This window comes from Aquila chrysaetos, chromosome 6 (genome assembly GCF_900496995.4).
Source record: "Aquila chrysaetos chrysaetos chromosome 6, bAquChr1.4, whole genome shotgun sequence".
Lineage (NCBI taxonomy): Eukaryota > Metazoa > Chordata > Aves > Accipitriformes > Accipitridae > Aquila > Aquila chrysaetos.
The window spans coordinates 40,217,088-40,231,750 of record NC_044009.1 but is presented as its reverse complement, the minus strand read 5'-3'; the positions used below and the strand labels follow the sequence as shown (position 1 = coordinate 40,231,750).

The window sequence follows — 14,663 nt, the reverse complement described above, 5'->3', positions numbered from 1 at the left end:
GGAAGGATATGACAACATGCAGCAAGTATCTGGAGGGATGTGTTACACAAGGAGGTGTGCTAGGAGCAGAAGTGTGAAATTTAGGGAGAGAAAAAAAGAAGGTGGACTAGGAAGGTGAACTGCATGGAGAGCTTTTTATACTGAGAAAGGATTTGCTACAGGGTAGAGCAGAAGTTCAACCAGGAGATACAGGACCAGAAAGGTGAAACCCGCACAACCCTGTGCTGTACAGGAGAAAGTGCTACACAGGAGCAAAACACCACAACAGGTCTCATCATCGCTTGTCCTCATGACTGTAAGAAGCTGGTGAGAGGTGAAACGTCATATAGAGAGGGGATTTATTTGGGATTAAGAAAAAAGAGAGGCCAGGAGGGGCAGTGCTCCACATTTAGCTGAGAGAAAACTTGAGAAACAAATTCGTAACACTGGAGTTTAAAAGGGCAGGGGATTGGCACTGAACTTTTATCCATTTTCACAGGATGCTGAAAGCAATGGAGAATGGGCAATACCATTGAGATAGCTTCTGAAAGACCTGCACTCTCTGTTTAGAAACTTTTATGAAAGCAGCAGGAGAATAGAGTTCAAATAAATTTTTCCTAAAGCACAAGCTTAACAGCGGATAAGGTGGAAGCATGAAGTCACTTCTAATCTACTATAAAGTGAGGTAAACAAAGGGATTATCACTTAAGACTCGCTGACATGGAGCTCTGAGAATGACATTTAAAAGCAATGGTGGATTACAGAGTGACATCATATTAAACGAACACATGCCAGAGGTTTACATAAAAGACCTCAGAGATCAGACTCTTGCTCTCAAAACTAAAACCTCCTAGCTGTTTTTACACTTCTGGCAGTGATTAGGCTAAATTAGAGCTGCAGTTTTTCATTCACTAAGTTGTGGTGTCACAGAACCAGCAACTCGGTGGCCCAGACCTTCACTAAGTGCTAATGGGCACGACTCCACCTGCGCTCACCGAGGCCCCTCACGCCAGTGCAATGCCGTCGGCGGTCAGCAACTGAAGATCCAACCCAAATGTTTCCAAATCCAGTCTGTGTCTCACTGCATAGTTTAGTGACTCTGAAACCACGCACCTTCAGGTCCCTCTGGACTTCAGGTTTGAGTTTTTTACAGTATTCTGAATGCTATTTAACTAAACACATATGATGAAACTATCCTCAATTTAAGGAACAACATAGATGTGCAAATCTCTCTCATAATGGAAAATGCTTGAAAATTGTTAACAAGATTCAAAAGAGAAAGCTGTGGCATGCATTTTGTGTTTGGTTGGCTGGGTTGTTTTCCGTAGAATAGTTTTATCAGATTGGAAAAACCTACAGAAACATTCTAGCCCTGATGAGTGTTTTGGATTATGTCTGCCCCATTTTCAGAAGACCTGATCAGCCTGTCTTCCCACTGAGGTCAGAAGATGTTAAGCGTGTACCTTCTCAGTTTTTGCACAAGTAGGTAGCGCTGTGTACTTCTTTCTGATGCCTGAAAACATACCACAGGCCCCTTCTGGGGAGCTGAACGAGTCACAGACTCATCAAGAAAGCTCTTGACTTTTCTTAGCTCTCAAAACATCAGGAGAGTGAGTATTACTGTAACGGCATTTTAGAGATGGGAAAACTAAAGCACGGATGGAATTAAAGTAATTTTTCCAGCTCCCAAAACAGGACAGCAGCAGCCCAGTATTTAATCTGTGGTCTCCTGGAGATGGATCAAGTGACCATCAAGTATTAATCCTGGTAGTTTTATAGCGAGATCCGTATTGACAGTCCCCCAAATCACCTCCTGTAAGTTACCAAAGAGCCACCTAAAAGCAACACACTCCTCTTAATTACAGACCAGGGAGAGGTTTGAACCAGCCTTCTGGAGGGGACCAGCCTCTGCAAACCATTGCATACTCACACATTCTTATTTTCTTAAATAAATAAAAGAAGCATGTGGGAAAGAAGGGGACAGAATAAATTGGATGTGGGAGCCCCCAAACCTGTTTCCCAAATGAGCAATGTATCTATTTGGTGAAAGTCGTAAAACTTTGCAAAACACATAAGAAGGCCTCTCTGAGCAGCTGTTTGCTTTGACTCCGGAGGGAGCTCGCTCTATCTCCAAAGCAGCACAGTACCATCAATCACGACCTGCCAAAGATTTTCTACTCCGGTAGCAAAGTAAATATGAAAACACACAGGTTTTATTGGCGTGTACGTTCTGTGGCTCAACCGAGCGGCATCCTTGCTGCAGGAACAACCATTACCTGGGGTCCCATCCTAAACCGCCTGATGGGATCAAAGCTGCAGCCTCGTGGGAGCCGTGTCCCACGGAGGTTAACCGAAGGCACTTCACGGACACCCGATAGTACACAAAGGCGGCTCCGTGAGCGTGCGATGCAACAGGCTCCCCTCCACTATTGGCTGTGGTCATGAATTACCCTGGGTGGAGGGGACCCTGGTGGAAAACAAGGAGCACTGGCAGGGAAGCCCTGGCTGGGCTTGGCAGGAGCACGGTCAGGGCCATGGGGGCACTCGGAAAATTTCGCTGCAAAACTCTGACACCCCTTCACTGAATGTGTTGGAAGTGACATTTTTCAAAGGGTTTCTATCCAGCAAAATTGAGGGGAGTGGGTTGTGTGTGGTTTTTTAAAATAGGAACAGCAAAAGGCACATCTGTGACAATAGCAAATTCCAACTCTAAAGTAAGAGACACTGGTGTTTCTCAAAGCACAGTTATAAGATGATGATGATTATTTTTTGTATGGCTAAACAACATATTTTCCCTTAACCCCACTTGGCCTCCCTTGGCTGAATCTCACAAAAACAACAAAGGAAAGAGAAAACCAGCCTGAAACAGATATCCAGCATGGAAAATCTTGGGTTTGACATTAAATTTGGCAAATTTGTAAACACTTGAGACATAGTCTTTTTATGATGAGAAGTTTAACAGTCACCTTGCCTACCTGTGAATTACCCTGCCTAAACAGCTCAGAAACGTTGGAACTGGTCCTGAAGAAGTATTCTGTAATTTTTAACATAGTAAGAAGGAAACAAACTTCAACAAGGAGGGGTAATAGGATCAGATAAAGAAAAAAAGTGTAGGCTGAATATCAGGGAGAATCTGTAATATATTAAGATCTCAGGGAAGGGGAGAACGATCCATGATTAAACCAGATAAACTCCCTACCAGAGGCAAATTAAGGGCAACTTCACATTATCATGGAGATGGAGTCTTCTCTATGTTTAGATCTTTGGGACAATTCAGTCCTCATGAAAGCCATGGAATTTGTGACTATCAGCTATGGGGCTTTTTTACTATTTTCATGTGTGGACAGAAAAGCAACAACAATATTTTGTTAATAAATAATGTCAGAACTGCATCCTGAAACATCACCAGGATGTCGGTAGAAAAACAAGGCTGCTTTTGTTTGTTACACTGCGTAATGCCTGATGGGTTTTAACCACAGTTTAGGAGCTACTGTTAAAAAGCTTCTTGCTGAGTCAAGCCTAGGCATGCTGTTTACAAGGGTTAGCCCTGAAGGCTCTTGCATTGGCAGGGACTTTTAAGCTGAGCTAAGGAGTTTTTAGTTATTTTTGTTGTGCTTTTAAAGAAAAAAAAAGTTGAGAGTAGCTAAGCACACCTAAAAATGGGGAGTGGAAGGGTGCTATCAGTAATCACCTGCTGTATCTGCCAGCAGCTTTCCTCTGTAGTCAAGGGCTTCATCTTGCAAAGCTGACGCTAAGAGTCCCCTTGGTTTAAAGTGGATGGAGTTATTGCAGAGACCAGGCGCCGGTGGAGTAGGCTTTTGTGAAGAAGCTTGCTCAAATACAAAATATCCCCTTTGTTAGAAAAGGACCTGTTCTAGCTTATGAGGTGAATTTGTTTGGTTCAGCTTTGAACCTGCTGAAACACCCTGGCAGATGACTTCCATTCCAGTAAAGCTGATCTATGTTCTGCCTACAACCAACAGTGCAGAGTGAAATTCTGACAAATCAATAAAAGCTGCATGCAGAAAACGCGTGTAACGCCCACCACTGCTCTTCCACAGAGTCTGGGCCATCCTGTGCTGTAGAAGAGGCGAGGATCCCAGGGAAAACCAGCATGTGACTCTGTGATTTAATGCATTGTTGCCATGGTGTACAATGTTGGAGTCAGTATCTCCGAATACTGTTGGAGTCAGTATCTCCAAATTTATTTTTCTGTCATATTTTAGCTTTTGAGTGCTGTAGTTTGCAACCTTAATATTAAACGAATGTTGTTTTGTGGAAGTGGTGCTTCACACAATTTACGTGTACCAATACAATTTCATTTATTCATTCTGCTTTAATTCTACACTCCTGCAATAGATTTTATCCCATATTCAGTTTTACTCCATTCTGCACTACATCCTTTTACAGTGTCCATTGGGCTCCACTCCTGCCTCTCCCCCTGTCCTCCATATGACCACAAACTCACAAGCACCAGAATCCAGGACGATGCCTTGAATCCACAATATTCCTGTTGGTTTGCACTGCAGAGAGCTCAAGGATCATCTGAATGAGATGCTTTATTTTTCTAGACAAGCCAAGCAAGCACCATGATTCTGCCAAATTGTTCTTAATGCCAAAGCAAAAAAGATGTCCAAAAATGAAAGATGTCCAAAAATTATATCACCAAATAAGTAAAAACAACAGAGTTTGTACAAAAAAGTGAGTTGTCCTAGTGACTGGAGAAACACTGAAACACCCTAAAAAAGCTCTAGAAGTATACTTCAAGGAAATACCAACATGATCTGCTTCTGGATGTATATAATAAATGCTCAGTGATTTGAAAGAAGACTCAAGTCCTGAAAATTATTTGTCATGCTGCTTAACAAGGAAATCACTGAGACATAAAGACTGACAACAGTGAGCAGAAATGCAGCAAATCTTCCAGGCCCCTGTTTTTGCATGTGGGTCTTTTGTTACTTGAGTTTTCCATATTCTCAAGAAAAGGGTCCCACAGGTGGTCGAGACAGCCTTGCAGATGAGTTCCGTCCAGTTAGGATAAAATAATGTATGTTCTCATTAGGCCAAATGCAAACAGTGATGAAGGGGAATGTACTGCCATGTCACATCGAGCAATCAGGAAACAAACCTTTGACATAATGCAGCAGGCAGATAATAAGACCCCATAGTTAGCAACAAATGAGACTACACTTAATTTGCTGTGCAATGTTCGCGTAATTAGATAAATTTAGTACCGGCAAGACAGCAGACAGCTAAAATATGGACTTGATGAATTGGGGGCTCTCCGTCAGGCACTGATCACATTAATCATAAAGCCAAAACTCAGTGACACAATTTTTCTTCCAAACATTTGCCACAATTTTCGGGAGTGAAAGTATGCACATGCATTCTTTTTGAGCTGTTTACTTTAAACAGAAGGATGGATTTCTGCACCATCAGGATAAAGTACAATTTTCTAGAGGCTCAACTGTGCCCACAGAGTCCACCCAACCTATTGAACAAGAGCCACACAACCAGTAAGTATGTTCTAGCCCAGCTCCACCACAATGTTCTGGATGATTTCACGCTGGACATCTTCCAGTGAGGAGGGTGAGCACTATGTTATGACCTCCAGAGCGGAGACTGGAGGAGAGAAGAGGAAGACAAAAGAGAATCAGAACAAAAACTAGAGGAGGAAAGGGCAGGAGATAAGGGAGGTTAAGATGTTTGCAGATAAAATTAAAGGAGAAAAATTGTTGAGAGACTAACTCCACAGCTGGTGCGAATTTTCCCATTGTGGTTGTGTCGTAGTTCAGGGCACTTGGAAAAGAGCCAAACAGAAGTGACATTCCCTTGACCCTAAAAAAATCCCAGAGCCAAGAAGCAGTTGGCTGCTCAGCTTTGGTGCTTCACCAGCCCCCGAGGCACCCTTCAGTGCAATGCCCAGGTAGTTTCAAAGAACACTGTGTTTCCTCTTCTAAGACCAGCAACCAAGTTTTCTCTCCAGTGCCTCACAAGTCGTTTTTGTGAGAGGTGCTGCTGGGAAGGTGAAGGATCCCAAAGAAGAAGGGCAATAGGTGTTTCCCAACAACTCCACCCAAATACTAAGCAGGACACTCTTGTCCACTGACAGACAAATGTGGTCACAGGGAAGACAATGGATTATTAATATCGGCTCAGATGAACTGAAACCTGATCTGCCACCACTGTACACTTGGCCAGGATTAACCAATTGGACAAGCCCAATATGATAAAATACTGGCTCCCGTCACTGGGAGTTACGATTCACAGGTACATAGCACCAGCTGGTGAGCTCTCGGTGGTGTTTGGAGAAGACCCTGCTTCATGACCCCACCGAAGAAACTGCTGTGGAGCCCCAGGGCAGATGCAGTACACCCAATCCTTGTCGCGAGGAGTAAAGGGGAGCACTGAGCGGGGTGCACAAATAACCTGTGCCAAACATCTGAGCATCTGATATCCTCCCTTCTAACCACTGTTTTGAATATTGCCCCTTTCAGAAGTCAGTATGTGCTTTATTAGCCAGAGCTCTGGCTTATTAACTATCTCCCAGAACATTTTTTTATTAATCTGTCTTTCTTTTTCCTACAATTTTTGCATATACTTGCACGCAAGAGCAAAACTATTGCATTCAGCCCCTCTTAGCCCCCCACAATTCCCATGTTAGCAACCTGCTCTGTCTTTTCCCCTTTGCACGCAGCATGGAAGGAGCTGCTCTGCCCCTTTAAACATCCAGTCAAACTGACTGCCAGCCAAAAAGACAAGGACTTGTCTTCTGGTAGGATCCAGGGGAATGCCCTATCATTTTTTTCCCCCAGCATTTTGGAAGCGGAATAAAGCCCTGGTAGCTGTGGGACTCCACAGATCTTCTGGCTGCCGCTGTCTGTGTTACTTGCCTCCCGGGGACTGTTCCCCCACTCGCACCTCTCCAGAAAAAGCACAGCTCTACAAACAGCCCCTGCAAAGCCGGGTGAGCACTGACCCCGGCCGGACAGCAACGGGGTTCCCAGGGATCAAATGAGAGTTTTTTAAGTGATGAGCCCTATTTGTTCTTCCGTTGCTCTTCTTGCAAAATGTTTCCGTCCCTTACGGGTTCCCCTACACCAAGTGCCCTGCGACCTGTTCCTCAGCTGATGGCTGAGACCTGTGTTACAGATGTGAGTTGAGAGATTTCAGGGCTGCCGTGGGACCACAAACCCCATCAGGCTGCTCCTCACCTCCCGTGGGGATGGTGCATTTCAGGGACCAGGAGAAACCCTTCTGGCCGCACAGTCACTACAGCCTCTGCTCACATCCCCACTGGCTCCTTTTCCCCTGCCCTAAACAAAGCTTACAGGACATAAGCACAGATCTCTCTATAAACAGGTCTTCCAAGGCATCAAGGACTATTGAGCTGTCATGTCCCGGATAAGGAGATTAAACACGATCCCCCCTTTTGGGGCACAGCCCCTGACCGGTGCCTATGCTCGCTGCCCATCAGCTGCCCCGAGGAGGGGCGGCTCTCGTGAGGAGGTCACCGCCGAAACCCAGGGTCCTGCCCCTCCAGAGCAGACACGGACACCCGCGTGAGGACCTGCCTCTTTACCACATTTTAGAAAACGCCGCCCAGCCTGTCCAGGCTGTCGTCTGGTGAAATCAAACTGAATCACAGCATTCCGAGCAGCCATTCGCCGCCATCTGCGCAACCGGCGGGCAGGGAGGAACGGAACGCAAGGTCTCCAAATGGAGGGAGCAGCGCTGGGTCTTCGCCAAGATGGTGCCAGAAATGACCCAGGCACGGCGGGATGTGAGAAACAGCGCGGGCGCAAGAACGCAAATCGAGCCTGTCCCTGGGACCTCAGCCTGATAACGACACAGAAGCCCTGTACTCCCATCCTGCTCCCATACGGCACTTCTATAGGTTTAACAGAGCTGTAGAGCATTCCTGCCAGGCAGGTCAGTATTGTCACTGGATGGGGACAGTGGGGTGGAGGGTAGCCAGCGGGGCCAGCCTGCCAAGAGGGCAGCGAGTCCCTGGGACTTTAGCAGCGGGATTCAGCATACCGCGGGCGGCCGACGTTTTAGCAAGGCACGGGAGCGGAGGTGCAAGACTTACCCGTGGATAGCGTGGATAGAGTGAGGTTCGTAATGGTATCGTCCTTCCTGGTGGCGCATGTCAATTGGCAAAGGAGCGTGGAAGGCCGGAAAAATGTGCTGCGGCACTGTTGAGGGGAATAGAAGAAGAAAAAAAAAGGGACTTCAAAAACTTTTCCTTTCCTTTTAAAACAATTTCAAAGGCACTAAATCTCCATGAATTTCAGAGCAAGAGCAGCGCAAGACAAGGGGTCTTCATGATATCAGCGCTATCATACACCAGAGAAGTGGAATGAATAAATAATCAAAGTCATGCGGAGAAATCCTACATCTTCGACATAAAAGATCTCCAACAGGGTTTTTGACAAAGACAAGCAGCTAAGCGCTCTTTGAACTTGAGGAGATTATAGGAAGCACCAAGGAAAACTAGACTTGCAACGCAAATCAGACTCAACAGAGCCTGGCGGGATCCAGACCTGCGTCGTCCCTCATGCCTAGAGTGGCAGCAAACACCTCTCCTGAAGGTCTGTACACACAGCTTGGAAATATTTACCTAAAAATGTAACAGCAAGAGCAGCGCTAATGCAGACGGTCTAGGCAGTCAGAAGAGGCTCAAAAGTGCCTACTGCCAGGTTCTGAGAGAAGAGACCAAATTGCTCTCACTTGTAATCACTTGAGGCCCTATTTTTTATTCATTTGAGAAGCTTGTTTCATCTTTGATGGAAAGATAAAGTGGTCTCAAAAGGCAGAGAACACCTACATTGACTTATTAAATCTACAGGTTTTAATATTTATTATTGACCCAAAAGTTAACAGCGAGAATATTTGAGTGAGTCGAGCTGATGGAAAATTCATCAGATTATTTCTCCACGCCACCCCTAACAATGCTGCCTGTCCGCCTGGGCCTTTCCTGCTAAAATTACAGAAGCTAAAGAAATACAATTAGCAGAGCCTTGATAACGATACTGTACAATCGCCCTCTGATAGGGCTCATCACATCTGTAATGACGCCACTTTCTAGTTTTGTACCAGCGACCGGCTTAAAGATAAAAGGCTGGTCTTGCTCTGCCTTTACAAACAGTCAGAAGTTCTTCATTAAAGATTACTTAATATTGTCATAGGTCTTCCCATTCCCTCTGTGGCTTCTTGGCCTTTCCGTCTAACTGGAGACTAAAAGCAAAACAAAACCAACCTCCTAAGTGAGCGTTTCAAAACCCAGTCTGCGCTCAGTATTTCACTGTGACTTGCCTCCGCGACAGGTAGCATCTCTCTGTAGGTGAGGAAGCACCATCCAAAACCAAAGTGTCAAGGCTTGGGTCAAGTCTCTCGCTGATGCTCAGCAAACGCCAAACTCTTTTTCTACGAAAGACTTAAAATTCAGCCTTTCGCATCTGTGACTCCAGCTGCAACAGAGCTACGCCGACTCCATCCGGCAGGGCTGTACTCCTTTCAGGTCCATCGCGCAAAGCCTGCGTGAAATCCCCGTATACGTCTTTCCCGGCATATCAGCAAGAGGATCTGAGGCTCCTACTCCCATTGCAACGTACAATCCCCAAGCACAGCGCGGCACAGGCGCGTCAGCCGGGCTGCCGGGAGAGGTGAGAGACTACACAAAAACAACCCTCCTGCCAACTCTGCTGAAAGGCGTTAAGCTAAGGTAGTCGGGGTGGAAAGTATTTAAGGCTCCGCAGCAGACTTGCTCTCCGTGCTCCAGCAAAGGGCTGGCACCGCACACTACCTGATACACTGGGAGCATTTTTGCAGCTTGCCTAATGTCAGGACACAGTAGGGTAACTGTTAACTGCCTTCCCCCCTTCTGCTCCCCTCCCCTCCTCTCCCAAAAGCAGCTCAGGGAGAGAATAAACTTGCATCCTTTAGGATTTGCTTTGGCAGGAGGAAGATCCACCCTTTAACCGTCCTGGGTACAGACAATTTGTTACATAGGGACACTTTTAAGGAGTCTTCATTTTAAGAGGCAGCTAGTGTTTTTCCAGGTCAGAAATGCAGCAGAGTTCAGCCGTCACATCCCACCCCCTGCTCACGCAGCACCGTATGGCCTCTGGTCTCCCCAAACCACGCTCAGCCCAAACCGCCGCAGGGCTGGCAGACACCTTAAAGCTGCTGTCCTCCTCCCTGGGGACATTGCTGTCCCCTGGCCACAGCTACGGCCACAACCCACAGCTGCTGTGGGGACCAGAGGGAGTGGGGCAAGGAGGTTTTACATCATCACATACCAAGCACGGTCACAAAATCCACAAAATCTGGCACGGACATCCTGATGCCAGACAATGCAAACATCTCCTCCAGCCTGGGCCGCTAGGCTGGGCTTACTGCAGTGCTCACCCCGTATTTATACCATTCAAATAAACCCAAAGGAACAGGGACTCTTCTGCGGTCCTGGGACCAACCTACACAGCCCACCTGGTGGTATCCCTATAGGTGAAGTTTTGCAAACTCCCAAACCAGGGTGGCTGATCTGCCTGTAACGGGGAGGTCCAGGGCTGGGTTAACCCCAGTCTGCAGGGAAGTGTGAGTCCACATGGGCTGAAACTGCATTAGCCATTGTGGTAGTGTTTTAAAAATATGGAAAGTCATATCCTAATCCTTGGGCCCATGCCCTGAACCAGTTTAATTCACTAATAATGACGAAACCATTAGGAACGGGTCAATCTGAATCTCTTAAAACCCAGCCAGTTATGTTTTATTTTGTAACTGTGCATTTCTGAATGATTGATTGCTGAGGTAATATTGGAAATTTCTGTGCTAAAAGAGTCTTTCCCTGTCACTCAAGAGAGCTGAGAAAAAGAAAACATGGGGTGTTTGCTGCCTGGCCTCCTTTCCTAGCTATCTATTGGTATAAAAATGACATCTGACGAGAAATTCTCCCTCTTCACACCTCTGATTATTAATGGGAGAAAAATTTCCATGAACTTCCTCCCTCCCACTGGCACCGTTGGTTTGTTTTCAGCATTTCAACCTATTTTGACCATGGGAGGGTCAGCAATGCGTCTGCCTTGGGCGCCTGTTTCACTCTGCCACTCTTATTTCTAACCCTGCCACGTGCTCTGCTTTGCTGCCGCCAAGGGCGAGGGGAAGGGTTGTTTTCAGTGATGTCCTTTTGCAACGTCCCACTTCAGGGCTTCGCCTTTGCTCCCCTGCCTGGGAACACCAGCCAAGCCTATGGGCTCCAGTGGCTGGTGCTGTTCCTTTTTATTCTCTTCCAGGTGCTTGGTCAGAAATAATGAATGGTTTTATAGGCAATCAACTACCAATTCATAAACGTCAGCCCAGCTCTGCTTCTTGTTCCCACCCCTCCCAAAGAGGACGGCGAGCTGGCAGCAGGACAGCAACACACGCCGTTAACAAAGATGGATGTTTTACACATACGAGTTAAAAAGACAATTATATTCAATTACTTCAAGTAAGTCACGGTGATGTATTCCTGAATAGCCACGGGAAGGGCAATATGATGATTAGGGCAATGAATTTGCCAACTTTAATCTAATCAAGGCAATCTTTTGTTTAGCATTATCTGCTTTGCAGTGGCAGAGGATTTACCAAACCCAAGCAATCTTTGCAGATTTAACCCCAAACCTGCCCAATTAGCGCTAACGATGACTATTTTACACAGAGAGAGGAAGGTTTTAGCAGGAGGCCTGGGGAAAGCCTTCCCCCTGGAAAAAGTTGGGCCACGCCAAGCCACGCGGTACGATACGCTGAGGCACGAAGGCACGACGTGGCACTTCCAAAAGTCCCCTAGCCCTGGAACAACAGATAAACATTTTCTCTGGCTCCTGCGGAAGGAAGAGAAAACCAAAGAACAAATCAAAGCAGCACCCAAGGGGCAGGGCCGACAGAAAACAGGGTGTTTCGTACAGAAGTAACACGGCTCTTCATCAAGCCCGTGGCACACGGCTCCCGGGGTGAAGCACCGCGGCAGAGCAGCCAGGCGCAGTCGGGAGGCCCCACCTTCCACCCAGCCGCTGCTCGCGCAGGAATGCGTCTGCTCCACCACGCCGTTTGATAAGGGGAAAGACGCTGCTACCTGTCCCCACTTGCCGGAGCTGATTTTCTGGCCAAGGTTTATGAGCAAGACACGGACCTCCCACTGCTGTATTCTCATCCTTGTCTATTCAAAGGCCAGCCAACCCTCTGGCTTCAAAGAGAAAAGATATGAAGCAGAAACGCAGGTTTAAAGGGGATGTCCCTTTGCCGAAAATCCCAGGAATCAGGGAGGGAGGCATCAGAAACAGGCATTTTTTGAGGATGATGCAGGCTTTTGATTATCTCCACAGATAAGCCTGTGCTTCAAGAGAAACACAGACTGCATGTACGGGTTTGTATAGCAAGCAAAAGAGCCGTTTTGACATCACTCGCAGCAGCACCTCTTTTTGAGCCCAAAAAGGAGAATTAGGAAGGGTCAAACAAGCTTTTTCTATTCCAAATACTTCAGCCTACACACGTGATCACTAAAAAAAAAAAAGCAGCAGAAGAAAAGAAATCAGACCTCATGCCACTGAATCGGGTTTCATTTGCAGTTCGCTTTGACAAAAACAGTTCAGAAAGCCCTTGGGAAAGCATTTAAAGGATGTCTTCTGTTCCCACTTGCAACTGGGGTGCTGCAGCAAGACTGGCTGGGGAGACACCCCGAGAAGCTCCACATACACCCTCTGTACCATCCGACATGTACTGGGCTCCCACTGCATTATCTAAAGCACATGTGAGCTGCACAGGCCACCAGGTAGGCTAAAAAAATGCAGTTTTCCTATGGATGTCCAACAGTCTTCTGTGGGAACAAGCAGTCCAGGCTGTGAGTGGGCTCCTTTGTCATCAGGAATAGAGCATAAACATTTTGCAATCAACAGGGAAAGTAATTTGTTGAGGAAAAAAACGTAAAAGATTGCTGTCTGGATAATTCAGTACCTGCAGTGCTTTTCTCAACAAGTTTGCAAAAACACCCATAAAAAATTAACATTTTATAAAAGAGGAAAAACAAATACTGACTTCTTGAGATGCCTTTTGGCTTGTTTTCCTAAGGTTTTAGTGATGCATGGAACACAGCTTTCATAAAGGGATCACAAGCTACCTTGCAAAGACTAACAAAGCTTTACCTCTCCTTCGGAAGAGAAGCAAACACATGCATTTGAAACATAGCTTTTTTTTTTTACTGAAGAGGGGCTGAAACAGGGTAATGTAAAATAACTTGCCCAAGACTACACAGTCAAACAAGAGCAGGTTCCCCAGCGAACCTCAACCACAGCAGGCAGAAACTGCAACTTTATCTCTAAAAGGCTTCAGAGCCCTGGGGTATTGCATTGATTTGGATTAGTGGGAGAAAAACTTCTCCAGACAACAGCTCATGCACTCTTGTCACTGCAGTATCATTAGTAGCTGTGCACAAGCAGCTGACACAGAAAAAAATTGGGAAGGGGATGTCCCAGAAGATGCTGGTGAGTGTCCATGAGTGCTTTTGCAGCAGCAGCACTGTGCTGTCATGGGCCACATCCCTGTTACTGGGGGTGGTGGGACGCTGCTTGGTGCGACACGGCAGCTTGCAACAGCTTCTGGTTTTGTTTTTTTTTTTCCCAGGTCCAGCTGCTTTGAAAAGGATAATAGGAAAATAACTGCTGTCTGTACTAGGTGCTACATGGAAACCTCTAAGACATGAAAGGAGGCATTCGCTAGTTTTCCACATCTCCAGAGCAAAGACCCTTCGGACTGCCCACATTTTCTCCCAGATGTCCAAATCTCACTCTCTTCTCAAGGACAATGTTAAAGATACAACAACCACGAAGTGTCCTTCACTCAGTCATCACCCAGAGAAGCCCAAAGCATCAAGTGAGAAATAAATTGTAGGTGGCATTTGTTTCCTTGTTATGCTTTTTGAAGTCCCAATTTTACTCATCCACAGCGTACATTTTAAAGGGTCGCATTTTGGCATCCGACGGCTGTGGCAGCAAACATCAGGTTTGTTTTGAAACGGCAAAGAGGGGCTCGTGCGTCGCTCCCCAGACTTCCTGCAGTGATTTTCCTCGTGTCAGAGCTCCCCTGGCCTCGGTGGGCTTCAGAGCATCGCCGGACAGCCTCGGCGCGTGAGCAGGGGAGGTAAACCGGGCCCCGGGCGACTGAGTGTGTGTGTGGCTACTTGACTCCCTTTGATAGTCCCTCCTAGGCGTCTCAGTGTTCTATTTGGATGGCCGCCCCTCCGGCAAAGTGCTGCAGGGCTGTAGGTGTCGGCAAGGGAGATGTTTTTGTGTTTGTGTGACGTCCCCAGCATAATGATCTCGCTGTTTAAGTGAGTTGAGCGAATGAATGAGCACAAGAAAAACATCTTTGCTGAAAGCGCAGCCAAAGTTAATGCACCATTAATAATGGCCCGGGTGAATTATTGGAAGAGATAATAGGCCTGGGGTCAGGGAAGGTCTGAGACAAAGAACGGGGAAAATTGGGTCACAGAAACATGACAGAGCAGATCACGCTGATGCGCCTGTGGGATTCTCCTTGGATGAAGTCATGTACCACCACACAGAATATTAAGGGCTTTGCAGGGAAAGCCATTCCCAGAACCACTGCTCGGATCGATACGGGGAGGAGGGGGAGCAGACACACAAGAC

The 14,663-nt window shown here is 46.6% G+C and overlaps 1 protein-coding gene across 5 annotated transcripts in view; it reads right to left on the bottom strand.

Moving 5' to 3' along the window:
* GLI2 (GLI family zinc finger 2) overlaps positions 1–14,663 on the bottom strand; it is a 204,585-nt gene that overhangs the window by 61,728 nt on the left and 128,194 nt on the right. For 4 of the 5 annotated variants that reach the window (XM_030018854.1, XM_030018853.1, XM_030018859.1 and 1 more), the window contains one exon: positions 8,072–8,177. In XM_030018854.1, the coding sequence (XP_029874714.1) occupies positions 8,072–8,177 (106 nt within the window). Of the gene's footprint in view, positions 1–8,071; positions 8,178–9,241; positions 9,286–14,663 lie in introns of those variants that run through there. The other variant, XM_030018858.1, reaches the window with a different exon arrangement.